This window comes from Homarus americanus, unplaced genomic scaffold (assembly GCF_018991925.1).
Source record: "Homarus americanus isolate GMGI-L3 unplaced genomic scaffold, GMGI_Hamer_2.0 scaffold56009, whole genome shotgun sequence".
In the NCBI taxonomy this organism is placed as follows: domain Eukaryota; kingdom Metazoa; phylum Arthropoda; class Malacostraca; order Decapoda; family Nephropidae; genus Homarus; species Homarus americanus.
This window is the reverse complement of record NW_024739542.1, coordinates 3,575,778-3,588,302: the sequence shown is the minus strand read 5'-3', so window position 1 is coordinate 3,588,302 and position 12,525 is coordinate 3,575,778. Positions and strand designations below refer to the sequence as shown.

Genomic DNA, 12,525 nt, shown 5'->3' with positions numbered 1-12,525 from the left:
TTACTTTCGCTTTCTTTCGTTCAAAAGATGTTACCGTAAAAACTGTTGTATTACAATAATAGTCTATCCTAATTGACTTGAATAAATACTACGATACCATATTTCTGAATATTTCCATTAAAATCCATCAAAATCATTTTCCTTGTCATCAGCAACAAACAGCTACTCTGTCCTCTCCTTGAACAGGGCTAGAGGGTACGTGTTTTTCGAATCGTTTTCAGTTAAAAACTGTTACATCACATGTATATTTTACCTAAACTGTGCCTGAATGAATATATTCTCGGAAATAAATAGTAGTTTTGCTGAAACGTGATGTATTTCAATGTAAAATAGGATAAAATACATGACGAAAACAAAAGACTTTACCTAAGCTTCCAATGTTCTTGAGATGTTACTCGTTTTTTTAATAGTTTTCGGTTAAAATATTGTTATATTACAATGCTATTCTATTCATACGGTGCTTGATATAATGCATTCACGGAAATGTAATATTTTTGCTGAAATGACGTACGTATTACAGCGCAAAGTGGGATAAAATCGTGACGAAAACAATGACTTTCACTTTCTTTCGTTCAAAAGATGTTAACGTAATCGCTTTTCGAATGGTTTTCAGTTAAAAAACTGTTGTATTACAATAATATTCCCTCCTAATTGACTTGAATAAATATTTGAATGGAGATATACAATATTTTTTTTCAAACTACCCGCGTTTCAGTGTAAAGTGTAATAATAATAAATGGTAAACAATTTGCCTTCGGCACTCGGTGTTTCAGGCACGGCGAGCCTCAGTTTATAGGACGTAGAGTGTTTTTACTGAAGGTTTTGTTGTTCCATTACCCTCAAAAACTTGGGTCGACTTATAAACAAAGAATATCATAAATTAACAATTTCTTGGTCAAAAAATCAGGGTCGACCTATAAACGAGGGGGGATTATAGACGAGTATATACGGTATGTTACTTTCCTCAATGTTTACACCATAGGTTCATAACCACTACCTGATAAAGGTAGAAAGACACATTTCTCTATCACTGCCATGTAAAGGTAAAAGACAAACCTCTTCACCAGTCTCAATACAGTTAACAAATATCTGTACTGGTATCCCTCATTTAGCAATCGGGATTTATTCCTGATAAACCGACCATTGAGTGAAAGGATTGCTAATTGAGGGAAATAAAATATTATATCCTAAATGATGGATAATGAGGAATAATATCCATGGAGATGGCATGTAATTGTGTAGCCCAGTCTTGGACTCACAACTCAGTAGCACTCAAGGCAGGTGAGGCGGAGCTGTGAGTTATGTTATTGTTCAACTTGTAATTTCGGGTAGAGATATTTAATTTTCTTCATTTTCTTTAATTCTGTTACATTCTCACACAAATGTTCTAACAGAATGTGAAAAAAAAATCATCACTTTTATTGTTCCTCGCATTTACTCGCTACCATGCCGTAACACAGAAGCAGATGTGTCATACAATAAGGCCTTACAATGATGGCCACTCAGTGAGGCCTACAATGATGGCCACTTAGGCATGCTGCACAAAACACAGCATCTTGCAGACACATCTTCTGTACATATATGGGTCATTAATAATAAAAGAACATAAAGGAAAACCCTGTAATAAACACAATAATGGTAAATAAAACATGATAAAATAATTGTAATATTGTAACAAAAACACCAAAACAACACAAAAATAAACAGTGACAACAATTAAGATATAAAGTTCTGTAATCACTAATATAAAAATAATTATAAACTACACAACTATTTGTGAAAAGAAGCAAAGTTAAAGTGATGATGATGATGATTATTCTTATTTTTGATATGGTGATGCAATGATAATGATTACTGTTTTATTATAATTATGATGACCATAAATGTGAGTCCTAATTTTACTAACAAAAGAACTTCAAATAACCAAAATTAAAAAAAAAAACTTACTGTACTTTAAAATAAAATCTCATTGTTTGCAGCACGAATCGCTCAACATGACACAACACTGAAAAAAATCCAGAGCTAAAACTCATTTTAAATAAATTTTCAACCTAAGTCCTCACCTTCCTGGTCATGTTCACTGCCTGGGTCCTGCTCTTTGGGTTGAGGTGGCAGAATGCGGTTGTCATCAGCTATGGAAGAAATATAAACAGTGGAAAATAAAAGAATAAAAAGAAAATGGCAGAAAGAGGTAGTGCACAAAAAGATTATCAACACAAAATAGGAACACACTGTATCTACTTAAAACAGAAGTGATTGATTTTTGATAGATAATTTTACAACTATCAGGTACAACATAAAAAACTTATTAACAGTACTTACGGCAAAGCCAGTCAATTGAGCAACATCTTTCTTCAAAATAGATGGGAACGCAGCCTTGAGAATATTCATAGGCATTCCTGAATAACAAGAAAATGGCAGTTATCATTTACCAGGCTGACTTCATTAGCTTTCAATAATATAAAATAAGAAGTTGGAAACATAAATAAGATAAACTGACAAAAGGTTGTTGTACTAAATACTTATTACTGTATCTATGGGTTAACTTAATGATCATTGATGCTACAGATGACAATAGAAATAATTACATTAATACCTACAGTGATACCCCAATTTACGCGGTCAATTGAACCCACAGGGTACCGCGGAAAGTGAAAACCACGTAAATGGAATAACAGAACATATGGGATTAATTCCAATAGAGACTGGCCCGACCCCCAAACTCCACTTTTTTCGACACTACCTATAATGTAGTAAAAATAACATCTTAATTTTATGATGGTAAGCACACACAATTAATATTTAAGAGAAATACAGTCGCCAGGTTAATGTCCATTCAAATAATGGACTCGACTCCCCCCCCTCCCTACGGCTCGCTGGATCGTCCATCTCTGAGAAATGTTTGGGTGAAAACACTAGATTTTAAGGTATAGTAATAAATAATACTTCAGACTAAAGTTAGGATAATATAATTGACATTTCTGGATTCCTTGCAGGCCAGGGAATATTTTGAATGTAAACTTCATATATTTTGCACAAAAGATAAAATATTTGCTTTGTGTAAACCAAATTATTACATTAGATCTAAAATTTGTATGTCTAATGCAAAATCCATGATGTTTATATTCAAAATGATCATCATATTGTAAGAATTCCAGCAATGTAAATTATATTCTGGCCAGGCAATTTGTATGAATTTTATGAGCTAAAACAAATATCTTCACTAAATAAAGAAAATATACTTCACCCAGACACTATCTGTCAATCAAAATACCCCACCTCCGCCTCCCCCCTCTTCCCACGCTGGGTCCCTCCCTCCCTCCCTACCCCCCACCCCCCATCTTCCCTCCCTACCAGAGAAATGTTTGGGAGAAAACAGTATATTTACATTTTTAGTAATAAATAATACCTCAGACTAAAGTTAGGACAATATAATTGATATTTCTGGATTCCATGCAGGTCAGGGAATATTTTGAATGTAAACTTCATATATTTTGCACAAAAGATAATATATTTGCTTTGTGTATACCAAATTATTACATTAGATCTAAAATTTGTATGTCTAATGCAAAATCCATGATGTTTATATTCAAAATGATCATCATATTGTAAGAATTCCAGCAATGTAAATTATATTCTGGCCGGGTAATTTGTATGAATTTTATGAGCTAAATAAAAAAATTATACTTCACCCGCGTATATGAGTAGATGCACCGCGTAAATTGGGCATTCCAGTTCTGGCGAGGTACCGTGTAAATGTAGAATCGCGTAAAGCGAAACCGGTAAATCGGGGTATTACTGTATAATATTATGGGCTGTTGAATCTTACACAGTAATTAAAAAATATCAATGAAAATAATTAGAAGGTAACTGAGGTTGTTGCATAATGGTGATCAAAGAGTCACACAATGCGTACCAGTGGTTAATATAGTATTCCTAACTGTAAAATTAGGAACCAATTTACAAATGAGTGAAATGTAATTGCCCCAAGGCATCAACCAGGGACCCCTAGAAGAGAAGGAATGGCTGTATCAACTTAGGGGTGCAGCAAAGTACACTCTACAGTGAACCCTCACTTTACGCGGTCAATTGAACCCACGGCGGCCCGCGTAAAGTGAGAAACGCGTAAAGTGAACAACATAACATATGGGATTAATTGAAATAGAGACCGGGCCGACCCCCAAACTCCACTTTTTCAGACACAATACTGTACCTACGTTGTAGTAAAAATAACTTCTTAATTTTATGATGGTATGCACACACAATTAATAATTAAGAGAAATATCAATAATATTAGGTTTTTTAACACTTATATTAGTAGAAAAGATGACTGGGCACACGGGGATGGTGGGTTGGTTCCGGGGCAGAGGGCGGATTATTGGCCCTCACCTGTATCACTAGTATCAATTGTATCACTATCCACCACAGAGGCTTGCAGGGCCTCTTTGTCAAACCCCTCAAAGTCCATATAAGTCCATATCCTCACTATCATTATCACTATCACTGACTTGGGCCGGCTGTGGTGGGTGGCGGGTGAAGAACTCGGTAATGTTTTGATGACTGGGCGACCTTGTGCGCACCCTGCTCGCGCCGCTCTCCGCGTAAAAGGGTACACACACCGCGGAAAGTGAACATTCCATGTTCAGCAGGGTACCGCGTAAACGTGGAAATGCGTAAAGTGGGACCGCGTAAAGCGAGGGTTGACTATATATGACTGATAGGAAACATATAGTATCAAGTGGCTTATAGTAAAGTTATCGTAGTAAGAGGAAATGGATGACAGCAAATACAATCGACGCGTGCTCTTTTTTCTGGATAAATCTTTTTATATTTACAATGCTGTAAATTTTTATAAAAAACAATACCTTTTGTAAAATATTAATTACATTAACCAATGTATAACCTTAAAAATAAATACGTCATCTATTTACAGTTCTTATAATATCCGAGCAGGATAGGACTCGTAGCAACGGATTTAAGTTGGATAAGTTTAGGAGGGAGATAGGAAGGAACTGGTTCACAAATAGGGTGGTGGACGAGTGGAACAAGCTTAGCAACTTTGTAGTAAGTGCTGGAATGCTGGAAAGTTTTAAAAGGAGGCTAGATAGATTCATGGATGATAGAGAGTGGTAGTAACTCTCGACATGAGCTGCCATGCACAGGCCAACCGGCCTATTGCAGACTCCTTATTTTCTTATGTTATTATATGCAAGAGAATAATATTTTTTTATGATAGAGAAAACAATAGCATCAAACCAACCCGAATTCCAGCCCACAAGTTATTCTGGAACACCCAAGCCCATGTGGGTCTGTAAAGTCTGGGCTACACACACACTCCTGGCAGGGAAGATCATCGAAGAACATTTGATCACCTTCAAGATAGGTTTTGTTGTTCCAGATGCAGGTGAGAGAACGAGAGTCCAGCTGAGGTGGTGTGTCAGGATCAACTGTGGATATCATGTAAGATCACTCAGAGCAATGTTATCCATCTTGAAAATCTTTTAAACTATAACAATAACATGTATTACTACTCAATAACCATGAGTCAACAACAAAACAATAAAGAATTCAGCCTAAAACCCCATTTCTTAACTAATAGAAAGGAATCCCTTCCTAACAGAACATGCTAATGCCAGATACCTTGACATGTGTAGAGGCAGGATACAATATTAAGAAGGGCAGAGTCTCATAGGATATATAAGATCATATACCATATTTGCCAGCATATAAGATGCACCACCGCATAAGACGCACCCCTATTTTACAAGGATATTTTGTGGAAATTTTATTTGGGTACGTTTTGTCATACAATTATTGAAAGTAATTTTAAAGTTTTTTGCATGTAAATACAATATATACCAGTATCAAGTGGAAAATCATATATAGCAACATTATACTAACCCAACTCTACCTCTGATCAGAGCAGCTGTGTAGATTGTTTATATTTTGGTCAAGAGAATTACCAACAGGATGTGAAACTCGTATTTTTGGCTGTGATGTTTTGTGTTGCCGCGATCTGCCACCAGGGTGTAGCACCATCGCCATTGTTTTGGCGCCATCAACTCGTTGCAAATGGCTGACTGGAGGCTGAACTTTCTGTTAACATTACTTTAATCTTTCTAAGGACATTTTTAATTTCGATAATACACATATGTTTTTAGAGGTAATACAGTCTTTAAATAATGTAAGACATGTATCTGGTGAGGGTTACGTCTGCTAAGGAAGGAGATACATTGAAATGTTGTGAGCTTCCCTCTGCCGTTAAGCCAATGCAAGCCATTATTTACGTCTTTGGCAAATTTGCCGTAAGTTTGTGATAATAGTTTGTGATAATTTGGCTTGTTTTTCAGTATTTTATTCTTAGTAATATTATTAGTAACACAATTTTTGTGCTTAGTGGAATACTGCTCGTCCCAGACTCCCTAGCTAGGCACCTCTGCCTATGGCGCTCAGCCTCCCATCCATAATAAGGGCGCATTAGATGCAAGGTAATTTGTGATACATTAATAAAAAAATGCATCTTATACGCCGGCAAATACGGTATATGGGTTACATAAGGTAACTTTACAAACAATCCACCTTATTGTCACATCTTCCTTTAGTGTTGAATAAAAATTGACACTTTAATAGCCTACTCTAGTAAAAGTTGTGTTCACTGATTAATTGACTAACTTCCCATTCATGGGCGTCCGCAGGGAGGGGCAAGGGGGGCATTTGCCCCCCCCTGGAAAATCAAAATTTTGAAAAAATTACATGGAAAATACAAAATGAATAAAATAACATAAACATTTCTCAACAGTTCATTCAGTTAGAGCAGGTTACTACTCTTGGAACAGGAATTGGAGCCGTCGGGGATCTCTTCCGAAATTGTCAATGATGTCTTCACACCTCACACGTCGAATTCAGGATAACATTGCCTCCCCCCCCTGCATTTTTTTCTGCGGACGCCCATGTTCCCATTGTATTATATAGGATTGAGTTGTCTTTCAAATATGAGTGATTTGAATTGTAAAGGTGTAATTTATCATATTAAGAAATAATCTTTCTTGCTGGTGTAAATACTGTGTGCTGATTTGAGGAATGGTCAATGCATTTCTGATGAGTTAAAAAGTGCCTAATGTTGATTCATACAAACCACTGGATACTGAAAGTGTATGTACCAACCACATTCATAGTCGTAGGGGCAACAGTCGCCAGGCCTGTACAGAGGTCGACAGCCAGCCTGCAAGTGACCTGGACAATCTATGTCAGCACATACTATCGTCGCTCTGTCAGGTAAAAAAATTCAAATAAATCTTAAAACTTACATTAAGAATATTAAAATATAAAAATGTTCTGCTATTTACTCATATACCACATGTCCTTCTCCACCCAGCTACACATGGTGTATGAACATATTTTTTCCTGCCTCAACATGAAAGTACTGTACGTAGTTAAGTTCCAGTTACCAGATACAGTTACCATAGATCACCAGTAGTGAAACTTTGCCCTTACAGTTTCACATCATTGCCAGGGTGACAGAGATGAGAATGAATTCATAATAGTAGGCCATAATAAATGTACTGTAGAGGACATATAGAATGGTTAAGAATATCTAATAAAAGTTCTTTTATCATTTTTTAAGTTTAAATTTTTCTAACATTATGAATGATTAACCTTTAAGATCAACAGTCTTATTTAACCTTTTTTTTCATAATAAAATAAATGTCTGTAGGAGGTACAGCATACAAGACCAGGGGCCTCGACAAAAAGGATTAAACAAACTTTTGAAATAATATGTACCGGTAACTGGAAACTAATTTGTAACTGCAGAACTTAACCCTTTCACTATGGGGATATCACTTTGATTATTCTATTTGGCTAATGCCAGACAATTTTATTGCAGTGTAGGGCAGAGGTACTCAATTGTTATCCATCTCCATGTGTTTATAATCTCAAAATCTGTTGACAGTGCAAATGAATTAAATAAATGAACAAGAGCCCACAACTCAAAAGAAACCATAAAAGTAACCATCCATCTTGCTGAAGAGACAACCTGGTGGGGCGGGGAGGGGAGATGAACAAAAGGAAAAAAAAACTAATTATCTGTAACAAAATAAAACACTGCAGGTAATGTATGTATTTTGTGGTCAAAAGTTATCATACATTTTTCTCTTGTTGAAGGAGGAATGATGAATGAAAAAAAATAAACAAAACCTCTGTAGAATGCACAAAAATTATTCATCCCTATTTGTTGAATAGGAAAAGGGGGATGATTACTTTTGGCCCCGAGTGTACATATAATTGTGACTGTGGGCCTTTAATTTAGTGATTAATCATCATTAGTTTGAAAAGTGACACTTCATGCTTCTTGCCAATTCCCTGAACTTTGGTACAAATGATGTGATAGCTAGTGTAGGCATCAGTCTGGTGACCCTCCTTTGGACACTTTCAGTCAACTGACAATCTCTAGCATATTTTGAGGACCAGACAGGGTGACAGTACTCCAGACAGGGAAGCACCTCACTAACATTATAGAACTAATATAAAGATACTAACATAGTGGTATTACTGTTGTATAATGTTACTAATATAATGACACAAAAATATTAGTAGATGATATATAAAAAAAAGGCTACATTATGAGACCATGTATAATGGATAAATGATTTACCTCAGTTTACCCATAAATGGATGACTACTCTTAATACTTACAGATTTCCTGGGTTACGTGATTCTGCACAAAAGCATCCAACAGAGCAAGAGTTGTCCACCGGTACACTACTACCTACTGCATAAGCCTTGCCTTTGAAGTAACAGTTCATTGGGTCTGACGAAGTTTCATTTGCTGTTGACAAGCAAAGAATAGATAAAAATTCTATTAAATAAACCCTTATAATACCTATTCATCATCATTATTACTCTTTCACTTCTGTGTGGGGTAGATGAAGAGGTGCAATCATCTTCAAAAACGGGAGTGACAAAAGTGGTGTAAAACAAATGTGCATTGTGAAAGCACAAGTATAAAACAGTCAATCTTATCATCCACACACACACACACATGCTTTATGCTTTATATCAACTCATTGTATACACACACACACACACACACACACACACACATTCTCTCTCTTCCAATACTTAATGCTCTAGAGCCTCACCTATTCTTCATCCTTGCATTACAGTGACCCCTCGTTTAACGAACACCTCGGTTAACGTAATTTCGATTAACGAACTGCCTTCCATAAGGATCTTCAATTCAGTTAACGAAAAAAAATTCGGTTAACGAAGTTCTTACAAACCGACCTCAACATGTTTTCGCTTGCACTGACCGGGCAACCAGCTTTAGTATCAGTTCGCCAATACATTAATCGGTTCTAGGGCTTAAATTCCTTACTACAGGTAGTTCTGCTATAACGCGATAATTGTGTTCTTGTAAAATATCGTGTTATAGAAAATCGCGTAATAGAAATAACAGGGCTTATGGAGCAAATAGGGTTAGGTGCAGATTACTCGAAATCGAAAAAATTTAGTAGTTAGCCTAACACAAAGGATAGCACAGTCTAAATAAATGTTACATTCATATCTAATAATGAAATCATACAGTAAATTTAACACTTTACCTTGAAAAAATATGAATGTAACTTGATGGGGGAGAAGGGTGATTTTGAGGTTGATAACATCGAGCTTCTCTTCAAGTGTTATATCCTTTCTTTTACGATAATCACCGGGAATTCTATCATCAGAACGCTTTTTGGAGATATTCTTCTTTACCATATTCACAGTTAATACCACAAAATTGGAGAAATAGTAAGCAAAAATCGCGTTATAGCAAACAAGCGTTCGCGTTATACAAATATTGTTCCGAATTCATAAATCGCGTTAGAGCAAATTCGCGTTATCAAAACACGCGTTATAGCAGAACTCACTGTATTTTAGTAAATATCAAGAAGTTTATACTATTCAATAATTTTAAAAGTTTAATATTCAATTTTTTGGTCATTTTAACAATTATTGAACATAATTGAAGGTAAAGTGACTAGTTTAATGGGCGGCATCCAGCCTCTTAACACAGCAAACAGGAGTTAGTCTCTCTCTGTTTTCACTGGAGGTAACATCTTGCTTGAGACTCTTCAACTAAACGCTTTTTTTCTGTTTCCAAGCAAATTATTGGTCATTTTGAAATATATTTTACACATTGACAATATATAATGCAGTGCAGTGTTGATTTAAAGAAAATAATCTTGAATTACACCAAGAGACCTAAAATTTTATGGGTGAAATGGCGCCATGGGGTGACTTCTCTTCCACCCCAATGCCTTCTCTTCTTCCTTCTCCTCCAACCCCATTCTAAATCCCATCATCATCATCATCATCATCATCATCCAGGAGCCTTCTACATACACACCTCAAAGTAAGTGAACTTTTCTACCATTTTTGTTGAATTTAGGAAATTTTCGGTGAGCTGGAACCAATTCCCCAAAAACCCATTGAATAAATGGTTTCGGTTAACGAACTTTTCAGTTAATGAACGACCTTCTGGAACGGATTGAGTTCGTTAACGGAGGGGTCACTGTATTTTGTATTATCTTCAGCTTTTCAATTTCTCTCCTTGCTAATACTGAATTCATTCACAGCCTGTAGGTCTTCTCCACTGACAATGATATTATGGTGAAACTGTTCTTCTCTTTCCCATATCATTAATTTACACTTTCCACATTTACCTTTGACATGTGGCTCTTGCAGACTTTATAAAAATATAATAAAAACAATCTGTTTCTCTGAGCCTCACTCACCTGAACAGCAGTATTTGTGTTTTATAAATATTATAACTGACTCTGAGTCATCATTTCTCAGTTTCATTCCAAAGTTGCCCAGTCTCAGTTTCATTCCAAAGTTGCCCAGTCTCAGTTTTATTTCATGAAATGATCGTTGTATGAAAACATTAAGTAACCTCAGTAGCATCACACACCAATGATGCATTTCTCCAATTATCTAGAGCCACTGTCATTACAGCCACTGTTGTATGCCAGTTACTTACGGCAAGAGAAGCTGGTAGGGCAGCATGAGCCTCTCTCATACTGGGGCAGACAATTCTTGGTAAAATAATGACCCCATCTCTTCCACGGGCACTCAGATCTATCACATGAAGATTCTAGAAAAATTTATAAATTATTAAAGTAATATTATACTGAATCTGAGTAGTACATTTGAGTACAGGTTGTGATAATTTGTGGTTGCTCAGCGGTTGTAGTTCCAGTTTCGAAGCTTCGTGACATCACTAGTGTATAATGAGTCTCCATATGCCCTGGTTTATTCATTGATCAGTTGTCTAAGTGCAAATGTAACCCAATCGAGCTATCATGTATCAATTAATTTTAAAATAGAAATTATAATGTAAAATGTTATAAGACAATGGTTTAGTAGTGCTGTTAATGTGTGTGCTGTGTAAGTGTCTTGGCATGTTACCTCACCACCTGATTCCTGAACAAACTCTTCATCAATTTCTTTAAATCCTACAATGTGCTTGGCAAGCTCAACACACACACACATCCTGTAAGAACAACTCAGTGCAAACCCTTAAAAAAATTATCAGCAACTCATAATCAACCAGTGAATTCACTCCCAGCCAATCTTACCTTTTTGCACTGTCACTATGTTAAAATGCCCTATAGTATTTCCCTCTCTTTCTTCTTAATGTAGATGACAGTTGAGTCATTGATGCCATATTCCCAGCCACATGTGGAAAAGATTTGGCCACTCCTAAGTTTGTCCAGCAGTTGTATCTTCTCCACGAGAGTCATGACGTTCTTTTCTCTCTTCACTTGTTTGGGCACCTTCCCACAGCTGGATGGTGGTGGATGAGGGCATTTGGGAGTCATCACAAGCACGAGGAGCACAGTTGTTATGAGAGCAGAGTAGCACACACATGAGATGGACAAGTGTTTATTCCAGACTGAGGCGGAGGGAGCGTGCTCCCCGTACCAGCCGCAAAAATTACGGCAACTTTAAAACTACCAGGAGACAATTTTGGGTACATCCGGGGTGTCATCCAAATAATAGAGGACTGTGAAATAAAAATTCGCAAATTATCCTGGCATGCTTTATATGTATGTATATAAACAGTATATATATATATATATATACAGTAATACCTCGGTTTACGCGGTTCTCGTTTACGCGTTTCCACATTTACGCGGTCCCAGCCAGAACCTGAATGCCCAATTTACGCGGTGCATCTACTCATATACGCGGGTGAAGTATAATTTTTTTATTTAGCTCAAAATTCATACAAATTACCTGGCCAGAATATAATTTACATTGCTGGAATTCTTACAATATGATGATCATTTTAAATATAAACATCATGGATTTTGCATTAGACATACAAATTTTAGATCTAATGTAAAAATTTTGTTTACACAGAGCAAATATGTTATCTTTTGTGCAAAATATATGATGTGTATATTCAAAATATTCCTGGTCTTGCAAGGAATCCAGCAATGTCAATTATATTATCCTAACTTTAGTCTGAGGTATTATTTA

General features: G+C 36.2%; 1 protein-coding gene across 14 annotated transcripts in view; it reads right to left on the bottom strand.

The window, feature by feature from the left end:
- Positions 1–12,525, bottom strand: part of LOC121874870 (kielin/chordin-like protein) — an 87,061-nt gene that overhangs the window by 23,897 nt on the left and 50,639 nt on the right. For 13 of the 14 annotated variants that reach the window (XM_042379171.1, XM_042379178.1, XM_042379168.1 and 10 more), the window contains 6 exons: positions 11,021–11,134; positions 8,695–8,827; positions 7,165–7,268; positions 5,261–5,447; positions 2,323–2,399; positions 2,064–2,132 (listed from right to left, as the gene is read on the bottom strand). In XM_042379171.1, the coding sequence (XP_042235105.1) occupies positions 2,064–2,132; positions 2,323–2,399; positions 5,261–5,447; positions 7,165–7,268; positions 8,695–8,827; positions 11,021–11,134 (684 nt within the window). Of the gene's footprint in view, positions 1–1,395; positions 1,572–2,063; positions 2,133–2,322; positions 2,400–5,260; positions 5,448–7,164; positions 7,269–8,694; positions 8,828–11,020; positions 11,135–12,525 lie in introns of those variants that run through there. The other variant, XM_042379180.1, reaches the window with a different exon arrangement.